This window comes from Oncorhynchus masou, chromosome 22 (genome assembly GCF_036934945.1).
Source record: "Oncorhynchus masou masou isolate Uvic2021 chromosome 22, UVic_Omas_1.1, whole genome shotgun sequence".
NCBI classification, from domain to species: Eukaryota; Metazoa; Chordata; class Actinopteri; order Salmoniformes; family Salmonidae; genus Oncorhynchus; species Oncorhynchus masou.
The window spans coordinates 36,508,496-36,533,817 of record NC_088233.1 but is presented as its reverse complement, the minus strand read 5'-3'; the positions used below and the strand labels follow the sequence as shown (position 1 = coordinate 36,533,817).

The 25,322-nt window shown below is 44.0% G+C and overlaps 1 protein-coding gene across 1 annotated transcript; it reads left to right on the top strand.

The window, feature by feature from the left end:
- Positions 1-18,419: 18,419 nt before the first annotated feature.
- Positions 18,420-24,770, top strand: LOC135509422 (cerebellin-1-like). Its single transcript, XM_064930069.1, has 3 exons — positions 18,420-19,118; positions 19,763-19,882; positions 23,864-24,770. Exons 1-3 carry the CDS (start codon positions 18,867-18,869, stop codon positions 24,059-24,061), a joined length of 570 nt encoding a protein of 189 aa, XP_064786141.1. The 5' UTR covers positions 18,420-18,866; the 3' UTR covers positions 24,062-24,770.
- Positions 24,771-25,322: the final 552 nt, after the last annotated feature.

Genomic DNA, 25,322 nt, shown 5'->3' with positions numbered 1-25,322 from the left:
TTTGCATAGCCACATCATTCAACAGAAATACTCATCATAAATGTAGATGATAATACAGGTTATACACATGAAATTATAGATATACCTCTCCTTAATGCAACCGCTGTGTCAGATTTATAAAAAACTTTACGGAAAAAGAAACCCATGCAATAATCTGAGACGGCGCTCAGAACAATAGAAGAATTAGCCTCCATGTTGGAGTCAACAGAAACCAGAAAATACATGATAAATGTTTCCTTACCTTTGATGAACTTCATCAGAATGCAGTCCTAGGAATCCCAGGTCCACAATAAATGCTTGATTTGTTCAATAATGTCCATTATTTATGTCCAATTAGCTACTTTGGTTAGCGCGTTTGGTAAACTATTCCAAAGTCACAAAGCGCGTCCACTATAACGTGACGAAATGTCCAAAAGTTCCGTAACAGTCAGTAGAAACATGTCAAACAATGTCCTGAATCAATCTTTAGAATGTTGTTTACATACATCTTGAATAGTTCCAACTGGAGAATTAGAATGACTTCAGATGACTGGTGGAACGCAGGTCCTTTCGCATAGTGAAAGCATGGTCAATTCGTGGCAGTGGTGACTATTTCCTGTCTCATTCAACCCCCCTTCAGACAAAGTTCTATTGACTGTTGACATCTAGTGGAAGGCGTAGGAAGTGAAAACTCATCCATATCTCGCTGTAATTTCAATGAGAGCTAGGTTGAAAATCTGCCAGGGGAATTTCTCAAGTTTTTGCCTGCATTATGAGTTCTGTTATACTCACAGACATAATTCAAATAGTTTTAGAAATTTCAGAGTTTTCTATCCAATACTAATGATTATATGTATATATTAGCAAATGAGACTGAGGAGCTGGCCGTTTACAATGGGCACCTTTTCATCCAAGCTACTCAATACTGCACCTGCAGCCATAAAAAGTTAAACAGGTCCACATTCACAAGGTTGCAGGGCCAGATGGATAACCAGGACGTGTACTCCAAGCATGCGCTGACCAACTGGCAAGTGTCTTCACTGACATTTTCAACCTGTCCCTGACTGATTCTGTAATACCAACATGTTTCAAGCAGACAACCATAGTCCTTGTACCCAAGAACACGAAGGTAACCTGCCTAAATGACTACCGACCCGTAGCGCTCACGTCTGTAGCCATGAAGTGCTTTGAAAGGCTGGTGATGGCTCACATCAACACCATTATCACAGAAACCCTAGACCCACTCCAATTTGCATACAACCCCAACAGATCCACAGATGATGCCATCTCTATTGCACTCAACACTGCCCTTTCCCACCTGGACAAAAGGAACACCTATGTGAGAATGCTATTCATTGACTACAGCTCAGCATTCAACACCATAGTACCCTCAAAGCTCATCACTAAGCTATGGACCCTGGGACTAAACTCCTCCCTCTGCAACTGGATCCTGGACGTCCTGACGGGCCGCCCCGAGGTAATAAGGGTAGGGAACAACAAATCCACCACACTGATCCTTAACATAGGGGCCCCTCAGGGGTGTATGGTCAGTCCCCTCCTGTACTCCCTGTTCACTCATGACTGCATGGCCAGGCACGACTCCAACACCATCATCAAGTTTGCCGATGACACAACAGTGGTAGGCCTGATCACCGACAACGATGAGACAGGTGTTGGAGGTCAGGGACCTGGCCATGTGGTGCCAGGACAACATTCTCTCCCTCAACATGATCAAGACAAAGGAGATGATTGCAGATTACAGGGAAGGAGGACCGAGCACGCCCCCATTCTCATCGACGGGGCTGTAGTGGAGCAGGTTGAGAGCTTCAAGTTCCTTGGTGTCCACATCCCCAACAAAGTATCATGGTCCAAACACACTTACACAGTCGTGAATAGGGCATGAGAAAGCCCATTCCCCCTCAGGAGACTGACAAGATTTGGCATGAGTCCTCAGATCTTCAAAAGGTTTTACAGCTGCACCATTGAGAGCTGGTTGCATCACTGCCTGGTATGGCAACTGCTCGGCGTCCGACCGCAAAGCACTACAGAGCGTAATGCGTATGGCCCAGTACATTAGTGGGGACAAGCTTCCTGCCATCCAGGACCTCTATACCAGGCAGTGTGAGAGCAAGACCCTAAAAATTGTCAAAGACTCCAGCCACCATAGTCATAGACTGTTCACTTTGCTTCCGCATGGCAAGCGGTACCGGAAAGCAAAGTCAAGGTCCTCCACAAGGCTTCTAAACAGATTTTGCCCCCAAGCCATAAGACTCCTGAACAGCTAATCAAGGGCTACTCAGACCCCTCTTTCACGCTCCTGCAACTCTCTGTTTTTATGAGCATGGCCATAGATTATAAACAATCATCATAAATGGCACAACCATCACTGATGTGTACGTTTGTGTGTATATTTAATGTGCACACGTGCGCCTGCATCCATAGGCTATTATTTGTGTGTGCCTGTGAATCCTGGCCCCCAGGGCCTGTTCAGGTGGCAGTGAAGGTGACAGTTGCTCGTCAGAGTGAATGACATGGAGGTAATGGTGGTGGAGGAGACAGTGACTCACCGTGGGCCTGTTATTACAGGAGAGGATTGGCCTGCTTCCCCTCAGAGGGATGCCAGCTATTGATCCTCAATGTCAACACTTCACTTCTCCTCTGTTTGCTGAGGATGTCCAAGACTTAGCTTGCCTCTGTACACACGCACACACTCGCAGAAGCACACACTCGCGCAAACACACACAGGCAGGCATGTACGCACACTCACACAAACACAATCATCACTCCACGTGTGGTATCCTAGGAACCCTATGCCTTTTCTTGTATCTTTGGAGTAGAGTGAGAATAACCTTTTTCTTGCCACTGAGCACAGTACAGCACAGTAAACCCTGCAGCACAGCACAGTACAGCACAGCACAGTAAACCACACAGCACAGTATATCACAGTACAGCACAGTACAGCACAGCACAGTACAGCACAGTACAGCACAGCACAGTACAGCACAGCACAGTACAGCACAGCACAGTACAGCACAGCACAGCACAATACAGCACAGCACAGCACAGCACAGTACAGCACAATACAGCACAGCACAGTACAGCACAGTACAGCACAGTACAGCACAATACAGCACAGCACAGCACAGCACAGCACAGTACAGTACAGCACAGCACAGCACAGTAAACCCCACAGTACAGCACAGCACAGTAAACCACACATCACAGTGCAGCACAGCACAGTACAGGACAGTACAGCACAGTACAGTAAACCACACAGCACAGTAAACCCCACATCACAGTGCAGCACAGCACAGCACAGCACAGTACAGGACAGTACAGCACAGCACAGTAAACCCCACAGCACAGTAAACCTCACAGCACAGTGCAGCACAGCACAGTACAGGACAGTACAGCACAGTACAGTAAACCACACAGCACAGTAAACCCCACATCACAGTGCAGCACAGCACAGCACAGCACAGTACAGGACAGTACAGCACAGCACAGTAAACCCCACAGCACAGTAAACCTCACAGCACAGTGCAGCACAGCACAGTACAGGACAGTACAGCACAGTACAGTAAACCACACAGCACAGTAAACCACACATCACAGTGCAGCACAGCACAGTACAGGACAGTACAGCACAGTACAGTACACCACACAGCACAGCAGTGCACGTACACCCAGAAACATGCATCCAAACCTCGTCACACACATGCAGTGGATTTATTAATTATTCCCAGACACTGTGGTTGTGTTTGTCCTCTCAGACGTGTGCTTTGAGGGTGTTTGTGTGGTTAATAATTAACATCTACAGTAACTTCAAAGGAGTGCCAACACTCACTCTCTTTTCCGCTGATAAATCATGCTTCAATACATGGTAATGAACTACTCTGTTACTACTTGCCCCTTCTGCAAATAATACTTTTGCAATCTTATGTAGACTACTCTAACAGTCAACATGCTTCCACTCCAATATGTTTTTGTATTTTCATTGTGGGTTTATTCATTTAACCCTTGTGTGGGGTTCATGTTTTCGTTATTCACCCAATGTTCACATTATTGGGTTCTAAACATAATACAGCCATAATAATTTACATGAAAATACTTTACATAGATTTTGAATAATATCAATTACACACATTATAGACAGCATACATTGTTAATATTTGCCATTTACCTCTGCTCGATCACATTTATCAATAAAAACGCAATTCGTTTTTGGGGGGATAAAACGTGATTTTTGTTTACAAAAATCAATTATAATCAAGACATGGGTGGAATAAATCATGTTAATCTTGAACAAATATAAATGAAACAAGGCTTTTATCACTATTGATATTTATTTCTTTGAACTGAACAAATTTTACATACGGTATTTTACAGAAATGATAAATGAGCCCCATTGAACACAATTTAAGGCCGGTCTACACACCACATGAGAGACAGAGTATAACTGTGTGTTTGTTGCAAATGTATTTCTTGCACTTGATGCATGTGTACATGTGTATTGTCCTTCTTGGGTCCTTCTTGGGTCCTTCTTGGGTCCTTCTTGGGTCCTTCTTGGGTCCTTGGATCCTTCTTGGGTCCTTCTTGGGTCCTTCTTGGGTCCTTGGGTCCTTCTTGGGTCCTTCTTGGGTCCTTGGGTCCTTCTTGGGTCCTTGGATCCTTCTTGGGTCCTTCTTGGGTCCTTGGGTCCTTCTTCGGTCCTTGGGTCCTTGGGTCCTTGGGTCCTTCTTGGATCCTTCTTGGGTCCTTGGGTCCTTCTTGGGTCCTTCTTGGATCCTTCTTGGGTCCTTCTTGGGTCCTTGGGTCCTTGGGTCCTTCTTGGATCCTTCTTGGGTCCTTCTTGGGTCCTTGGGTCCTTCTTGGGTCCTTCTTGGGTTCTTGGGTCCTTCTTGGGTCCTTCTTGGATCCTTCTTGGGTCCTTGGGTCCTTGGGTCCTTCTTGGATACTTCTTGGATCCTTCTTGGGTCCTTCTTGGGTCCTTCTTGGATCATTCTTGGGTCCTTGAGTCCTTGGGTCCTTCTTGAATCCTTCTTGGATCCTTCTTGGGTCCTTGGGTCCTTGGGTCCTTCTTGGATGCTTCTTGGATCCTTCTTGGGTCCTTGGGTCCTTCTTGGGTCCTTCTTGGGTCCTTCTTGGATCCTTCTTGGGTCCTTCTTGGATCCTTCTTGGGTCCTTCTTGGATCCTTCTTGGATCCTTCTTGGGTCCTTCTTGGATCCTTCTTGGGTCCTTCTTGGGTCCATACACATGCAATGTAGAATGATGAAAACACTTAATTTAGGAATTTTACTAACATCTCACTCACATATATAGTTACAGCAGGCCAAGATAGGAGAGTCAGACACACACACATGCAACAACATCACTCACACTTACTTCTGGTATTGTAATTGTTGGTTCTGTGGGTTGGGCGGATGGGGCACCAGCATCCTCCTCCTGAATCCTCCTTACGATGGCTGCAGAAGCTGGAGTCCTTGAGATATGTTGCCTTATCTGGATTTGATGTCTAACCAATCTGAGTTCAACGCCATCCAGATGACAAACGCGTTGTACGCTGAGATGTCCAAGATGTTGAAGAATATCACAAGTGGCCAGTGTAGGGTTCTTCTTTTGCAGCTGTAACCAGTTACCAGCTTGTCTAAATTGTCCACCCCTCATTTCGTGGCAGTGTAATTCATTATGATTTCTGGTTCATGAGTAACACATTTTGGCCTTTTTTTGGCACATAGGACACTAGGGACGTGTCGGCCTTGAACACAAACTTAGAGGAAATGATAGGCCTGTTCTGTGTATTCAACAGGTGGGAGCTCTGGCTTGTTTTTCCATACTGTTCCTACCATCGTCAGCTTCCTCTTGAGGAGCTCCTGTCCCAGCTTGTGCAAAGTAAAAAAGTTATCACGCGATGTTGTGGCCACGGAGTCCCTGTGTTACGTCCAGGACATCCCGCATCCCTTGGTTCTTCTCAGAGGCTCCTCCATCTGGCTTCCCCATGTACACTTGCTAGTTCCACACATATGATGAAGCAGCATCACAGGCAGCCCAGATCTTAATTCCATATTTTGCGGGTTTAGACTGTATGTGCTGCCTGAAGGGGCAGCGGCCCCTAAATGGCATAAGCTGTTCATCAACAGTAACATTGGGCCCAGGGTTGTAAAACAGGGAAGGTGGTTCACCCACTTGTCCCACAGTGACCTGATTGCAGCTACTTTGTCTCTCTGCCCCCGAGCTGGTCTGGTGTCTCGGTTATCGAAGTGGATAATCCTGGAAATAATCCTAGAGACATTGCTACACAGAAAAGTTCTCTGCCAGTTTCTGCATTCTGTGGATTCCCTATTGGATCTGAAAAAACCCATCAAGGATAAGAACCCCAAAGTAAGCATGCAAATGAGTTTGGTCCATCTTCTTCCATCTCTCTCCAAAAAGGCACCTTCTCCATATTAGTGCAGTGCAGAATAATATTCTGGATGCTGTCTGGGATGAACAGTTCAAAAGAAGTCTTTATGTCCTGAACATGAGTGTCCTGCTAATTCCTTGGGCAAGAAGGCCATTCAATTTCAGAATTTTTACATCCATATTTCTCCTCTTGCAGGCTGCTGATGAAATGGTTGATGACGTTCCTGGGGCAGGCTGCTGACGGGCAGGTCCTGGGGCTGGCTGAGGGTCAATCTCATCCTCTTCTTTCAACTCACTGTCAGACTCTGCATTGACAGAGACATTTGGAAAATTCTTCATCTTCCGTTCCTTCCACACCAGCTTCTCTCTCTGCAAAATGTATTTCTGAGGCCCTGTGAGCAGAGATTATTTTTGCCATACTGATTGATTGTGGTAAGAGCCACACATGCAAAACTATTTATTTGCTGTGGCTGGGGTAGAGTGTGGGAAAATACTGCAATTTTACAATGTATCGAAATAATGTATTGTAATAACATTGTGCAGGTTCCCACAAGACATTGTGTAGTTTCACACACTACAAAGGGTAAATAGTGCGAGAAAAGCGGGAGACAGGCAGGGAAACAGACAGGTTGCTGTGTTGAAACAGCGGGCCCAGGGAGGAGGAAGACAGAGTGAAGGTACACAGCAAACCTTTTTGATTAATTTTTACTTGTTTTTACCTACACACCCACACTTCCATACTTTTATTACCCTCGGGTCCAGAACACCACATATGTAATATACTAAATGTGTACGGGGGTGCATAGTGTGCACTCAATTACAATGTGTTCTTTTACATGTTCTTCACAGAAAATGAGCCAAGGCCAATGAGTCTCAGGTTTAAAAAAGAATGAATTACATCATTTTTCTTTTAGTAAAGATTGAAAATGGGTCCCACAGACCCGAACACCATACAAAGGGTTAAATTCTAACAACATAGAATCACATTTGGCAGACTGTTATTCTTTTTATTGGTTGATACCAGAGCAAATGCAACCATGTATATTTCTGAGGCATTTGTTTTTTTTCTCTCTCTCTCGAGTACAGTTATAGACTGCTCTGCACTGGATATGGACAACATGTAGTCTCAAAGAATTAGATCAGATGCCACTCAGAACAGAGAACTAATGTGTATTCTATTACTAGCTTGTGGCATAATATTCAGTATTTTACATGGAGGAGGGCTTGCACGATATTTACAAAACATTGCATGCTGTTGCTTGTCAAAGCTGTCGTGTGTGTGTGTGTGTGTGTGTGTGTGTGTGTGTGTGTGTGTGTGTGTGTGTGTGTGTGTGTGTGTGTGTGTGTGTGTGTGTGTGTGTGTGTGTGTGTGTGTGTGTGTGTGTGTGTGTGTGTGTGTGTGTGTGTGTGTGTGTGAATGCTCTTGTATGATTTACAGAATAGTTTAACTTCCTTGTTTTTGTTTTAAAGTAACCGTTCCATCAAGCAATGCTAAATGCTATCTTTGTGTTTCTCACGTCTCCCACACATTTTCTTTCAATTTTCCACACATACTCCCACTCCCCTTCTTTTCACCATTCCCAACCTTGTGTTCCCCTACTCCCTCTCGCTCTCTTTCCCTCTGTCTCTTTCCATTACCGAGGGTCTCTGTCTCTCTCTCTCTGTTCTCAGAAACCCACCTCAAAAACAAAGAAAACAAAGAGAGCAACCAAACAGGCAGAAAGTGATGACAGGTTATTTTTCACCTCCCCTCTCCTGACAGTACAATGCTATTCCTCCTCTCCTCTGACACACACAAGATTTAATCTAGCCATCTCTGGGCGGTCCTTCCACTGCTGTAACCAAATGAAAACCTTTATTGCACATGTTACAAAGGGCTGGGGAAGGAGGGGCTTGCCGCTGCAACAAAAGACGAGAGCAGCCCTTTCACAACACTCAGCTGTGTGTGTGTGTGTGTGTGTGTGTGTGTGTGTGTGTGTGTGTGTGTGTGTGTGTGTGTGTGTGTGTGTGTGTGTGTGTGTGTGTGTGTGTGTGCGTGCGTGCGTGCGTGCGTGCGTGCGTGCGTGCGTGCGTGCGTGCGTGCGTGCGTGCGTGCGTGCGTGCGTGCGTGCGTGCGTGCGTGCGTGCGTGTGCGCTCCAGCGTTTAACATATGGTAGCTCTCGTCATAATAGTGAAGGGCACTGGGGTTTTGGTGAGGTAAATGCTTAATTGTTTTGATGTTAGTTGAAGAGGTTTATTGTTCACTAGGCAGTGTAGTAGGTATACACTGGAGACCCAGTAAACCATCAAATAAAAATGCCCACTGAATTATTATTCCAGAATTGCCCCCTCTTCTTCCGATTTAAGTGTTCTAACCATCCTCCATTTTACTTCAGTCCCTCTGTGGAAAGGGAGCATAGAGAGGGAAACTAATATTCTAGATGTGGGAGAGGGCCAAGGGTATATTTTACTCTTCTAAGATTGGGTTATGGGATTTATTATGATTTGTAACCTGGGTGTGACAGAGAGTGATTGTACAGCTGATGCTTGGGATATTGAGTTCAGTGTAGTCACCCGAGATGGAGCAGGTAGACTGTGAAACTATAATCTGATGTGTATGGAGGAAGGGACAGATTAGGACAGGGGCTCATTGTAGCCTGTATCTGTAAAGAAATGACAGGACAGATATGTAGAATGGTTATCTTCATTTAATATATAACCCTTTCAGATATTTTAAAATCATTCGAGATAATTCTCCCAAAATTGACTTTTACCTGCCTTGTTATGTGAATAATACAAAATACTCTGAGACCAGGTGTGCGTGGAGTTCAGCAATATGTACTGTATTTCAGTCCTGTCCCTTTAAGAAACAAACAAGCCCTATATTGCTGCATGCAATATTAATAGTACTGTATCTTGGAGGAAGGATTTAGAGCCTATTTGCCCACCCAGCTGAGTGCTTCAACACCAGCATAAACAAGAGGACAAGGGTGTTCATGTCATTTACAAACAAATGTCATATCTGAGGTTAAAAAAACATGTATGTGATAGGCATCTTACAAAATAACATGTTCAGCCCACAACAATTAGGCCATTGAAGGCCATTTGAGTCTTCCTAGACTAAAATGGTGGACTCGCCTGCCTTCTTGTACCAGGGCTCTCTCTCTCTCTCTCTCTCTCTCTCTCTCTCTCTCTCTCTCTCTCTCTTTTCTCTCTCTCTGTTACTGAGAATTAATTGGGACAAACTTCCTAGAAAAACTGAATAAGATGAATTAAGTATGCAGGCCCACTGAATCCTAGAGAGGTTTCTCTTCCTCTCTCTGTACGGGAGCCCTGCAGGCCTGTGGAACCCTGTGGCAGTGATAGATGTGCTGCTGCATAAAGATGGATACGCTCCTAGACTAGTGGCTGGGTGACCCATTGTAGCTCTTATTGGCCCTGCCTGGCCCCCTGTCCTCCTACCCTTGTGCTGTGTCCTTCACATTCCCAATCAGCCTGCCACTTGCCAACCTCTGTTATATCACATTATCACAGCGCCTACAGCACACCAACTATATTCCTGACAAGCCACTGTTAGTTCGCCTGCGATGATGACCTAATGTGATTGGCTAAATTGCATTTGTAGTGCTTTACATACTTGATTTGATTATTTCCTGCAAATCACTGGACACGGTGATAGGCTGATTAAGTTAATTTGCAGCCCTCTCTAAAAAAACTATACATAAATAATGCGCAAATGTTTAATTAAGTTGAGCTCTACCTCAATATAATTAGATTAGTATCAAACTGCTATCGGCAAATGGCCCAGATCTGTTCATAAATAATTTATGTTTGTGGAGACACAGCACAATATTTGCTGTATATTACTTCTTCCTGCAAGCCACCAAGTGATGGGAACTCTTTCTGTATTCGAATTTTGAGTGAGTGGGCTCGCCCATTTCTTGCATCTTCTACTCCTATGTAATTTGCTGCATGAGTTTGTCCCCGTGGTGATTTTTGAATAATGACCCTAAATGTCTTCATGTTCTGTAAATAGATCTAGTGTGTCAAAACAGACCAGCTCATTTTACGCCCAGACAGACAGATCAGCTCATGCATGATGCTCTCTCTGCCACAGACACAACTGGTCTCCAGTCAGTTTGTCTCCTTGTCTTGCGCAACCGGTGTGGCGTGTGAAACCATGGCAGCTCTTATGCGCCTCGCTCCCCTTCGCTCCTCTCCAACAAATTTCATGATCACCCTGACGCCCATGGATGGCTAATCTGTCACTGCGACACACCCACCGCACCTTGCTGTGCCTCTTTCTCTCTCTCTGTCTCTCTCTCTGTCTCTCTCTCTTTCTCTCCCCGTCAAACACACAAATAACTTATTTGTTTATTTCTGCCAGTCCTGCTCTGTGATGCGGGGAAAAAGAGCACCTCAGGTGGTGGGCGGTGTGACGCAACGCGAACGGCAACATGTGGCGCCTGACAGGAGGGCCCTCCAGGGGAGGCTGTCACTAGATGCCATCCTCCAGTCCTGATGCTCCGCTAACCTGGGCCTGACTGTTCACCTGCTGCCTCACTGCCTCACTCTGTGTGTGTGTGTGTGCGTGCGCGGCCAGGTCGCTCAAGATCGACTTCGAAATTGAACATACTGTACATTGAACGTACTGACGTTGGAAGATGCCTTCAAAACCCGCAACTCGGCACAACGTTGAACGCTATTATCATCAAGTAGGCTTGAGTTTTGCTAGGGTGCTGTAGATGGGGATGGCAGATGGAAGTATGCTGCTCTGGCTTCAAGGGTTGTGTGTTCAATCTCAGTGGTATACACTTGTTTTATTTTATTTTTCATTTGAACCATATCTCAAAACTTAACCCTTAACGTAACCATTCAGCATGAATGGCTAAACTTAACAGTGTAGATGTTTTTTGTTTTAACCCTAGCCAAAACACTTGAGGACCATTCTTGCGAACATGAGCAAGCATTTAAAGTTAAATGGGCTCTCGTATAAATGTCAAAATACCACGTTTTTGAAAATCAAGAGCCTTATGGATTTATGAAATGGCAGTCGTGTAGACTATCATTGCCATCATTGCTTCTCAGTGGCACACGCTGCTAAAGCGGTTGATTCGTAAGCGATAGTGCACTTTAACCGTGGATTTGAGCTCCCCTCAAGGTTTTTATTGAGGAAAAAAAATGTTCACTGCCGGTCCTTGATGCGACAAAGTGGATGATTATAATAATGCATAGCCTATAAAATGTTGTAGCCCTACATTTAGGTGTACATGTCCATGTAATTTACAGTAGCCCTGTGCAATATGATTATTAGGCTATAGCAGTGTGTTTGTGTGCAAGGCTAAAGAAAGAGGTATCTCATTATTAGATTCATTCATAATCTTCCTGCACCTCTTATCAAATATTAGCTAAAAGTACTGTACAGTTCGGGCACCGAAAAGGAGTACTGGCACCTATTTCAGTCCAAGTCAAGCACTGCACGCTAACACAATACATGTAAATCAACATTTCAAAGTGGAGGGAACTAATGTGAGATTCGAACCCTTGCCACAATCTACAACAATGATGTGGACTAGGCACTTTACACAAAGAGCAATCTGACCAGTCAGTCAAATACACATGGTATTTGCTTTGATGATCAAACCATGCTATTGGACTATGTTAAATGACACATCCAACCATGAACAAAGTCCAACTATTTTTCATTGGCTGATACACATTTTTCGCTAGAACCCATGTAACTTTAAATGTTTGCTCGTTTGCAAGTATGGCCCCTTTGAAATTTGACGTTTGGAGCAACTTCGACATTGACGTTTGGATAAATGTGGATTAACATCAGAATTTGAAATTCAAATTTGTCAAGCCGCGAGATCTTGTGTGTGTGTGTTGATTATGGAAATTAAGTCTATAAAAGAGCTTCTTCATGTGGGTGGGTGTTGTTTTTGCAGTACAGTGTGGTAAGATTTCTCTGGTGAAATGTTGTTTTAGCTAGTCAAAGTCTCAGTGTTGCTTTCCCTGAATCTTCCCACCTTCTCCACTACACCTGGTCTCAATACCGTTTTTCATCCCCAAAGCAGGAAATGGCCATTTATCCTCTAACAAGAAAAGCAAGTAATGCAGAACTTCAAACCAACACATTTAGAACTCAATCTTGATAAAGGGATAGGACGTTGGCAAAAATATAACTTTGGGACAGATTTATATTCAGGGCAAAGCTGTGGCTGCCTTTCTAGTTCACTCTTACAAAAAAATGTCCCATCTATAACCTAAAATGGTCCTAATCCTTTCCTCGGCTGTCCCCATAGGAGAACCCTTTGAAGAACCTTTTTGGTAGAAACCTTTCCAAAGAGGGTTCAAAATTGAACCCAAAAAGTTCTATCTGGAACCAAAAAGGGTTCTCCTATGGGGACAGCTGAAGAACCCTTTTGGAACCCTTTTCTTCTAAGAGTGTTGTGTTGAATAAAACAGCTGCTGGAGGTTTTGTAACTCCCACTTGTGCTTATACTGAAGTGTAGTGATGTGAAAACAGAATCTAGTCTCGCATCTCAACGACGTGATACTTTATGCATTGTAGGCTGATTTGCACAACAAATAATTTGCTTGTCATGGCAGGTGCTGTGCTTTATGTGGTGGTACTAAAATGTACTCACTGATATCTTGGAGAGCGCAATTCAACTTTCAGTCATTCCTCAATGTTCAGAACGGTTCAGCCTCAGAACACTACGTAAACTCTCATTAGATTAAGATTGTCTTTGAGCTCATCATATCATATTAGTCACTTTACTGAAAGGAATGCTCTGGAGTTATTTCTCTCTTTTTCTCTTCATCTGGTTTTGTTTGTCTCTCTCCCTAAAAGGAACTCAGTGATCTAATTTATTAAATGTCATGTAGTCAATGCGCTGGCACAGAGTAAGTGAGCCTTGTCAGATGCGACTTGGACAGGGCCCTCCGTAGGCAACGATAGCCTTCATAACATCACATACACTGAATAGAAAAATGCCAGGCTGATTCCTTCATTATATTTAAACTGCCAGCCTGGTCTCATAGACTAGACATAACATAGAAAATGTAAATCCGGGACACTCAAATTAGTATACTATGTTACGCTCGACTGACTTCCGGCGCCGACAGAGATGGCCGCCTCGCTTCGCGTTCCTAGGAAACTATGCAGTTTTTTGTTTTTTTACGTGTTATTTCTTACATTAGTACCCCAGGTCATCTTAGGTTTCATTACATACAGTCGAGAAGAACTACTGTATATAAGATCAGCGTCAACTCACCATCAGTACGACCAAGAATATGTTTTTCGCGACGCGGATCCTGTGTTCTGCCTTACAAACAGGACAACGGAATGGATCGCATGCAGCGACCCCAAAAAACGACTCCGAAAAAGAGGGAAACGTGGCGGTATTCTGGTCAGACTACGGAGACGGGCACATCGTGCCACACTTCCTAGCATTCTTCTTGCCAATGTCCAGTCTCTTGACAACAAGGTTGATGAAATCCGAGCAAGGGTAGCATTCCAGAGGGACATCAGAGACTGTAACGTTCTGTGCTTCACGGAAACATGGCTCACTGGAGAGACGCTACCGCTATCCGCGGTGCAGCTAACGGGTTTCTCCACGCATCGCGCCGACAGAAACAAACACCTTTCTGGTAAGAAGAGGGGTGGGGGTGTATGCCTTATGGCTAACGAGGCATGGTGCGATGAAAGAAACATACAGGAACTCAAATCCTTCTGTTCACCTGATTTAGAATTCCTCACAATCAAATATAGACCGCATTATCTACCAAGAGAATTCTCTTCGATTATAATCACAGCCGTATATATCCCCCCCCAAGCAGACACATCGATGGCTCTGAACGAACTTTATTTAACTCTTTGCAAACTGGAAACCATTTATCCGGAGGCTGCACTCATTGTTGTTGGGGATTTTAACAAGGCTAATCTGAAAACAAGGCTCCCTAAATTTTATCAGCATATCGATTGCGCAACCAGGGGCGGAAAAACCTTGGATCACTGTTACTCTAACTTCCGCGACGCATATAAGGCCCTGCCCCGCCCCCCCCTTTCGGAAAAGCTGACCACGACTCCATTTTGCTGATACCTGCCTACAGACAAAAGTTTAAAAAAGAAGCTCCCACGCTGAGGTCTGTCCAACGCTGGTCCGACCAAGCTGACTCCACACTCCAAGACTGCTTCCACCACGTGGACTGGGACATGTTTCGTATTGCGTCAAATAACAACATTGATGAATACGCTGATTCGGTGTGCGAGTTCATTAGAACTTGCGTTGAAGATGTCGTTCCCATAGCAACGATTAAAACATTCCCTAACCAGAAACCTTGGATTGATGGCAGCATTCGCGTGAAACTGAAAGCGCGAACCACTGCTTTCAATCAGGGCAAGGTGTCTGGTAACATGACTGAATACAAACAATGCAGCTATTCCCTCGGTAAGGCTATCAAACAAGCTAAGCGTCAGTACAGAGACAAAGTAGAATCCCAATTCAATGGCTCAGACACAAGAGGCATGTGGCAGGGTCTACAGTCAATCACGGACTACAGGAAGAAATCCAGCCCAGTCACGGACCAGGATGTCTTGCTCCCAGGCAGACTAAATAACTTTTTTGCCCGCTTTGAGGACAATACAGTGCCACTGACACTGCCTACAACAGAAAAATGCGGTCTCTCCTTCACTGCAGCCGAGGTGAGTAAAACATTTAAACGTGTTAACCCTCGCAAGGCTGCAGGCCCAGACGGCATCCCCAGCCGCAGCCCTCAGAGCATGCGCAGACCAGCTGGCTGGTGTGTTTACGGACATATTCAATCAATTCGCTTCAATCAATCTGATCAGGCCCTACACCCAAACAAGGGCACTGCGTCATTCACCTCTGGATGAGGAAGTACAGTTCCCGGGCCAGCCCAGTCAAAACTGTTCCTGCTCTGGCCCCCAATGGTGGAACAAACTCCCTCACGTACAGCGGAGTCAATCACCACCTTCCGGAGACACACCTGAAACACCACCTCCCTATACCAGTCTGCTGTTCCCACATGCTTCAAGAGGGCCACCATTGTTCCTGTTCCCAAGAAAGCTAAGGTAACTGAGCTAAACGACTACCGCCCCGTAGCACTCACTTCCGTCATCATGAAGTGCTTTGAGAGACTAGTCAAGGACCATATCACCTCCACCCTACCTGACACCCTAGACCCACTCCAATTTGCTTACCGCTCAAATAGGTCCACAGACGATGCAATCTCAACCACACTGCACACTGCCCTAACCCATCTGGACAAGAGGAATACCTATGTGAGAATGCTGTTCATCGACTACAGCTCGGCATTCAACACCATAGTACCCTCCAAGCTCGTCATCAAGCTCGAGACCCTGGGTCTCGACCCCGCCCTGTGCAACTGGGTACTGGACTTCCTGACGGGCCGCCCCCAGGTGGTGAGGGTAGGTAACAACATCTCCTCCCCGCTGATCCTCAACACTGGGGCCCCAACTCAATCATCAAGTTTGCGGACGACACAACAGTGGTAGGCTTGATTACCAACAACGACGAGACGGCCTACAGGGAGGAGGTGAGGGCCCTCGGAGTGTGGTGTCAGGAAAATAACCTCACACTCAACGTCAACAAAACTAAGGAGATTATTGTGGACTTCAGGAAACAGCAGAGGGAACACCCCCCTATCCACATCGATGGAACAGTAGAGGAGAGAGTAGCAAGTTTTAAGTTCCTCGGCATACACATCACAGACAAACTGAATTGGTCCACTCACACAGACAGCTTCTTCAACCTCAGGAGGCTGAAGAAATTCGGCTTGTCACCAAAAGCACTCACAAACTTCTACAGATGCACAATCGAGAGCATCCTGGCGGGCTGTATCACCGCCTGGTACGGCAACTGCTCCGCCCTCAACCGTAAGGCTCTCCAGAGGGTAGTGAGGTCTGCACAACGCATCACCGGGGGCAAACTACCTGCCCTCCAGGACACCTACACCACCCGATGTTACAGGAAGGCCATAAAGATCATCAAGGACATCAACCACCCGAGCCACTGCCTGTTCACCCCGCTATCATCCAGAAGGCGAGGTCAGTACAGGTGCATCAAAGCTGGGACCGAGAGACTGAAAAACAGCTTCTATCTCAAGGCCATCAGACTGTTAAACAGCCACCACTAACATTGAGTGGCTGCTGCCAACACACTGACACTGACTCAACTCCAGCCACTTTAATAATGGGAATTGATGGGAAATGATGTAAATATATCACTAGCCACTTTAAACAATGCTACCTTATATAATGTTACTTACCCTACATTATTCATCTCATATGCATACGTATATACTGTACTCTATATCATCAACTGCATCCTTATGTAATACATGTATCACTAGCCACTTTAACTATGCCACTTTGTTTACATACTCATCTCATATGTATATACTGTACTCGATACCATCTACTGTATCTTGCCTATGCTGCTCTGTACCATCACTCATTCATATATCCTTATGTACATATTCTTTATCCCCTTACACTGTGTATAAGACAGTAGTTTAGGAATTGTTAGTTAGATTACTTGTTGGTTATTACTGCATTGTCGGAACTAGAAGCACAAGCATTTCGCTACACTCGCATTAACATCTGCTAACCATGTGTATGTGACAAATAAAATTTGATTTGATTTGATTTCGATATTGTTATATAATACAGAAGATTGGGGTGGAGGACATATAACGTGAACGTCTAACCACCCAAAGGTTTTAATTAATTGCCAACTTCTCCACTACTTACTACGTTTTAGCTTCTTTGCAACTACTTAGCATGTTAGATAACCCTAACCTTTACCCTAACCTTTACCCGTTAACCTAACTCCTGACCCTTAGCCTAGCTAACATTAGTGTTAGAAACCTAGCCACCAAGCTTACGTTAGCCACAACAAATTGGAATTCTTACCATATCATAAGTTTTGCAAATTTGTAACATATCATATGAAATGGATGATAGAAGTTCACAAATTAATGCACAGGCTTCCATACCAATAGAGGGAGACAAATTTACTTTCACTATGTTATGTCTACCCCTGAGCCCAGGTTGAAACTCCAGGCAAAGACTCATGTAAAACAATACAATCACCAACAGCGAGTTTCCAGAAGTCATTTTGCCCCTCAGTTATTTTCAACATGGTTTAACTTCCTACGTTTTCCACTTGTGTGGGTACACCCAGAACAGGCAGAGCATGACGAGGAGGGGGAAATGGGAGGGGGGGGGGGTATTTAGACCTAATCGATATTGTAGATGACCCCATGATTGTTATCGGTAGGCTATGTATATCTTTGTAAATCTTTGTATATTGTCTCTCCCAATCATTCTCATAATCAGTAGAAAGAGGAGGAAGGGAAGCGCTACTAAGGTACATTTAGTACATTTTATATACTACATATAGTACATTTTGGTAGATAGAAGGTGCTCTTTGGTAAAAGAGGTAAATTGGTCATCAACAAGAAAGGAGGACCAAGGCACTCTTCATATAATTAATTAAAATGGCTTTATTAGTATGGCATGTTCAATAGACACAAATATATTTTTTTAAACGAGGCGTTTCAGCTGCATGGCCTTCGTCAGGGAGGCCATGCAATAATACTATAGTATTTCAGAATGTCCACTCTCATGTCTTCACTCATGATCGATATCGTTCTCAGAAAGAAAATCCTTTCACGTGACGCTAAAAAACTTTCCATGCGCATGGTTCTTTGAAACCGGATGTTAGATTTTCCTCCTGCTATTATTCCTTCTTCATTGACAATTCTTAACAGCATCCAAAATCAAAGTGATTATGACAAGAGAATTGGGGGTCTGTGTAGGTTCTCCTCTTCCTCGAACATTGGGGTGTCATCATCCTCTCTAGCGTTTTCTCCAGCGGAGTCCACCTGTAAAATATCTCCGGAGCGGGAAAACTACTCCGCTACTGTCACGTGGTGGGGAGGCGGGCTCGAGAGGGGCGATTGGAAATCTGGAGATGCGCTAATCTGTGATTGGTGCCCGGGGAGGGGTCTGCTGAAAACGAACGGGGCGTGAGCATTGCGCGTCCGGAGCCTTTGTGTTTCAGCTCTAATATCTCACATATCAATAATTCAGTGCGCAAGCAGACGGACCCCGCGCTATGTATTCAACTGCGCTTCAACTCGACAAGGGCCTCGTACCGCTCTCGACTGGTTATTCGATTACGGAGTGAGACAAGAAGGCGGGGAGGCTTGAGCTGAGAGGGGAAAAATAAGTTTACACGTGGAACGACTGGGTAAAGGGAACTCTCCATGATTTAAAAAAAGAAACGGGAAAACCAAACCTGTCTTTGACCTTTCCAAAATTTAGAAATACACAAGGATAGCTATAATTCAAGAAAGCTAAAGGAGTTTGTCATTTGGAAAGACTGCATTCTGTCGAACATAATAAGAATAGCAGGATACAGCCACGAAGTGCAGAGTGAAGTTGCCATAATGTTGACGGTATTACTGGGTGCAGTGTGGCTAGTGACTCTAGTGAACGCTCAGAACGAGACGGAACCAATCGTGCTCGAAGGGAAATGTCTGGTCGTTTGCGATTCCAACCCAACTTCGGATCCCACTGGGACTGCTCTCGGGATATCGGTGCGCTCCGGGAGCGCCAAAGTGGCTTTTTCAGCCGTGAGAAATACCAACCATGAGCCTTCTGAGATGAGTAACCGGACTATGGTCATCTACTTTGACCAGGTAACTTTCACTGATCTGTCTGTCTGCTATATCACTCTGGACCTGGTAGGCTAATGTGGAGCGAATGTGGCGGGAGGGGTTTTGGATGACTGGTGTTGAAAATTGATTTCAAAAAGCTCTCTGTCCATGAGTAGAGAATGGAGATTCACTTTTTCAGATAGAGAGGAGAGTTATAGATGCAGGCAGGTGAAAGTAGTCAGTTAAATATTTCAGTTAATTTTGATGATATAAAATTATGTCTGACATCTCTCCAAATAATTTAATACCAGTGTCTGGGGGGGGGGGGGGGGTGAAGTCTTACTCCGTGCTACTCCATGTCTCAAAAGGTTAATAGCCGCCAAATGGCTATTCAATTCAATTACATTTTGGTCTAATAAAATTAGACCTTTGAGCCCCAGAATTTTATAGATGGATTTATTCCAAAATTGATTAACTTGGTTTCTATAATTGTCTTCATTTGAAACTAACAAAGTTATAGTGAAATGTCATCAGTTACCTAGTCCTATAAGACGCAGTATCATTGTGTATTGGGTGAGTTCCTTTCATCTTTGTAATGCAATGAAATTCTAAAGCGTTTATGTGATTGAGAAGTGCCTTTGATGTTAGTGTATTTTCCCTCTTCACACTCTTTCTATCTTCCCTAGATACTTGTAAACGTTGGTAAGAATTTCGATGAGGAACGGAGCAATTTCATCTCCCCGCGCAAAGGGATTTACAGTTTTAATTTCCACGTGGTCAAAGTGTATAATCGCCAAACGATCCAGGTCAGTGCTTTGTATCAATACTGAACACTGCCTCAGTTTATTTCAAGTGTGTCTGTGTGTGTTTGTGTGCGCGCGCGTGCCGTGACTGAGCGGGAGGGAGGAGGAGAAAGGGGAGGGAGAGACTTCGAACACCCGCTGGTAGACCCCATATTAGGCCTAAATTGAAAAATGATTCCACTAGAAATAATTTGTAGATTTGTGAGAGGTCATTCCACTAATTCCACAGAGAAAAGGGGTGTTTGCAGATGAAAGTCACCAACTGAATCATAATGAATCGATACGGCTATCGAGCCAATTAAGAGCAGTGGCAGCCAGTTAGCCAGTGTCGCTGCCATAGTGGCTTCAGGACCCTGGACAGCAGCAGTGTAGAAGCTGCTCTGTCCTGCTGCGTGGTTTGGCGGCTGCATTTTACAGCAGGTAAAAATACCAAACTGGTCAAAGTAGACCCAGACCAAAATGTATTTTGAGCAAAGTTACTTGGTTGATAATATCAATGGCTGCTTTAAATAATATACACATACAGGTAATTGGCAAAATATAGGAAACACTTGAGTAAATTAGAGATACAAAGTAGTCCTATATTGAAGCTGGTGCTTCCCCAGAGGTGTAGTTTCTTAGTTAATTCAGCAATTAACATCCCATCATGCGTAGAGCCATGTATAAAAATGCTTAGTTGCCCATTGTTTTGGCTATCATGGCTAGACGAAATCTCATTGACTTTGAAAGAGTGGTCCCAAAGAAGCATAGGGGTATAACGTGTCTGTGTGTGTCAATATGTCGCCAGATCCTAACCCAATTGAACACTTATTGAACACTTGATTCTGGAGCTGCGCCTGAGACTGTTTTCCACCACCATCAACAAAACAGGAAATTATTAGATTTTTTGTGGAAGAATGTGTCGCATCCCTCCAATAGAGTTCCAGACACGTGTAGGTTCTATGCCAAGGTGCATTGAATCTGTTCTGACCTGTGGGGGCCTAACACCCTATTAAGACACTTTATGTTGGTGTTTCCTTTATTTTGACAGTTACCTGTACATATTGTGCAGCGCCAATCCATCGAGCAACGACTGACAGCTCGCTTTTCCCAAGCAACACAAATAGAGTAATCCTTTGATTGCGTTAAATTAGTGAATATACTTGATTAGATGTAACCCTCTTTAAATAACATTTAACACGGACAACGTGGCTTTTAAAACCAGCCCCTCTTAGAGTGTTTCTTTCACTAATTAAATCATGGTCTAATTATGCCGTGAAATCCATGGGGCTTCAGCATTACATTCTGTTATTCATCTCTTATTGGAAGCTGAATTAATTAGTTGAAAACAAACCAGGCAAGCAAAATGAAAAGCTCTGTCAAACTGTATTCCCCTCTCATGTCATTGACACCAACTAAACCATGAACAGGTACAAATTACAGACAATTTACTCAAGCAACTAAATAGCACACTAAATACATTTCACTGTCAATAATTTTCTCACAAAAGACAAATATAAAGATTTTCACTGGAAACATGCATCATCCTCCCCATATAAACCAAATAATAAATAGAAGAGGATTCCCAGCTCAGTTCAGCTCTGAGACACTAGTCCAACATAGACACAACTGCTGTGTTCAAACTCCCACTATTTGATTGCCTTAGAGCTTCTGTTTGCCATGGGGAGACAAAAGGAGGGGGGGAGGGGGGGGTGTATGTGGTTGGTTGAAATGGAGATTAAGAACTTTCCAGTGTCTTTCTAGAAGGATGGTCATGTATTTTGTGGAACAGGATTGTCTTACAACTCCAGTATTTTGCCATTGAAGGTGGAATACAGGCATTATATCTTGAAACATCCATTAATATCTCACCTCCTCGTTCAAATCTGTGTGGATCTCACAGAGACCAGGGGAATGAGAACCCAATCCACTGACATAAATATATGTCTTATCTCCTCATCATTCTATTTATTTTAAATGTAAATAACCATCTTGACTTTATAGAGTTGGCACAAGTACAGATTATTTCAGCAATCCACTTCAAGGACAAACAGAAGCACAATTCTAATTTCAGAGGCTTCCATTTGTATGTGCAAACTCCATTGTCATAGTGTTACATGTGAGCCCCAAGTACAAATCCCCTGAAATAATACATTAACCAACTAATCAATAACTTGAAGTTAAGTATGAGTCCCTACTGGGGATGGAATTTAAATTTTGGGCAGTCGCCAGTCAGGCCTGCTGGGCTAGTAGACCACAGTTCTTACTAGCCCGGGTCCAAAATCTGTGCCAACTAACCGGCGGGCTAATTGAGCAGACTTTCTAACAGCCCGGTCTGAAAAGTACTAGCCTCGGGCTAGCGGGCGATCTTAATTTCAATACAAGTAAGATAGAGCAGGCTAACAGTCATTCAAACTGACAAGAAAACAAGCACTGAATATTGTAGGGAATCATTGTACTATCTAAATCGTTGTGAAATATATTTTCAATTACTATGATTCCTTACACTATTTGGTGCTTGTTTTCTCACAAAAACTGAAATTTAGCAAACAGCGTAGAATTTTAGCAACCAGGACATTTTTTATTTTCACTAGATAACACAGTCGCAAAGTCAGAACAGCTTTCCCAGTTTGACAACAGATGCCGCTCCAGCGGGAGAAATCAATAGGTGAATATTACAGCCAATCACAACACTGGCGGGTAGGTAGTACTGTGAAACACTATAATTACAATATTAGCAGAAGAGATATTATGGACAATTTCTGAAATTCCAATGCAACATTTTTTGGGGAAACCTGTGTAGCACCTTTAAATGCACACTTCTCCCAAAAACATGACATTTCTAAAGATAACCTTGCTGCCCAGTCAGTGTGTCTCCCTTCACCCAATGAAGAGAAGAAAGTGTTCTGTTGTCATCTGTCTGTTTGGACAGGAAATTATGTGAGATGAGGATGTGTGCTTTTTCATTACAGCTAAGTGCTGCATTAAACTGTGGGCGGAAATCCACTCACCAAATGTATATCTAAATCTTCTCTCACTGGGCTTAATTGGGTGCTAACGCATTAATGAATTCAGCAGCTCAATGGAATGCTGACACCATGCACCAGCCTCTGTTCCATTTACACATCCATGTGCTGTAATTGCAGGGGCTGGCTGGGAGCAATGATGTTTTTGGGAAGTGACTTGTGAATATCAGACTCAGTAGCCCCACTACATATAGGACCTTCCACCCCCCTACATATAGGACCTTCCACCCCACTATATATAGGACCTTCCACCCCACTATATATAGGACCTTCCACCCCCACCTGGGATATGGATGCCTGATGAAGACCCAGGGGTAAAACGTTGTTATAAATAAATATCACCTGGGAGCATGAGCAGCAGTGTGCAGCGTTTTTCTTTCTGTTTCCCTTACATCACTGCCAGAGAGGAGGGATTTTCCTCAGTTTGACCCTCTCAACCAGCTGAGCGAGGTTCCCTTTCCCCTCCTCACTGTGGATGGGGCTGGGGGTAAAGCTGGGTCTGGGTGGGAGCTGAGTGAGCCTCCCCTGGGCCCTGGCTGGTGGGAGTGATGTAGAGGCGTGGCCCTGTAGACTCATTTAGCACACTAAACTGAGGCTGCTCTGTCCTCTTGCTCTCTCTCTCTCGCTCGCTCTCTTGCTCTCTCTCTGTCTCTCTCTCTCAAGCTTTGCTGGTACAAACCAAGGCCTAAATAGTGTTTTGATCACTTTTATGCTTTTTATGCATGATTTAGGGGCTACTGTTTGAATGTTAAGGGCATGTTTGAGTCAAGGAGTGCTCAACCCGCAGGTGCTTTTCAACTTTACTCCTAAACTCAACACTAGGAGGGTGCACTGTACAATGTATGAATCTGAATGAGTGAAATGATGTGATGTTCATGTCTGTGTTTACTGTGTTCTAGTGTGTGTGGGGGTGGGTGTATAGAAATGTGTGTGTACTTTACCATCTCTAATTGTAACATCTGTCCTGTCTGTCCTGCAGGTGAGCCTAATGCATAACGGATGGCCTGTGATCTCGGCCTTCGCTGGGGACCAGGATGTGACTCGTGAGGCTGCCAGTAACGGAGTGCTGATCCAAATGGAGAAGGGGGACCGAGCCTACCTCAAACTGGAGAGAGGAAACCTCATGGGGGGCTGGAAGTACTCCACATTCTCTGGGTTCCTGGTCTTCCCCATGTAGAAGAGAGGAGACTGGAGGGACTAATGCTTCTCAGCTCGGCGGCTTGGGAGACTGTGGAGTGAGAGAGAGGATAAAAGATAGAGGAAGAGAGAGAGATATGGGAGAGGAAGTTAAAGAGATGTGTAAGGTATAATTAGGCAGGGCAGGCTCTCCAACACACTCACTCACTCCGCTGCCTGACTACAGCTCTGGACAGCCAAAACTTTTTTATCCTCAGAAATATTATAATTTAAAAACATTAAAGAGAGTAAAAACTATAGGCCAAGTCCACCCCCTCCCTCACATCATCTCTTTCTGCATCTGCTTTGAGGAATGTCTCTGTATTACCTACAGTGTCAAAGAGCTGCATCGACCATGTTTCCATATACCATATGGCCATCCATCCCCACCCATTTTCTGTGACTCCATTTTTTAAATTATATACGTCTGTGTACAGTCCGACAATACATTTTCTACATCCCTTCCACCACTGTCATTACAAGTCCAAGCAGATACTGTACTGTACCATTGCGTCCTCCTCACTCATCACTACTCCCATCCCCTGTTCTTCACAGATATTGATCCTCTGTTCAATACTCCTCCTCTCCTGTCCTGTTGTGTTATCCTCCACTCTGCTGCTCTTCTTTCTAGCCTTCTCCTCCCAGTAAAGATGTCCCTGCTTTGTCTTGGTTGGAGGATTGCTGAAACTCTAAAAGACTCTAGCTGTATACTGGATATATATATATATATATATATATATATATATATATATATATATATATATATATATATAAATAAAATTCTGTTTCTATATGATATAATCTATGATTAACAGAATCTGGTTGAATATCGTATTTCCGTATTTCAATGTTAACATTTTGTGATTGTGTGTGGATTATGAGGCTGCCCTTAAGTACTGATGCTTCTTGTTCTTGTTTCGGTCGAAATGTGGCTAAACTGAGACTATACCAGACAAACTATAAAGGAATTTATTATGATTATTAACTGTACAAATCCTCCCGTTTATTTAGCAATCAATTTATCTATTGTTTTTTATTTTCTTTGATCCAATAAAATTGAAATGGTACTTTTATTTTTCTTAAACCTAATCCGAGACTCTTATTGCGATTCATTTGGTTAAACCTAGTTGGAAAAACAACTAAGGCCGTCTCCATCCATCTTCCCATCTTCCATTCAATTCCAAAAAGTTGTCTGGAGTGAGTGATAATCAAGATGTAGCACGTGTGTGTGTGCGTGTTTGTGTGTGTACAGTAGGTACTGT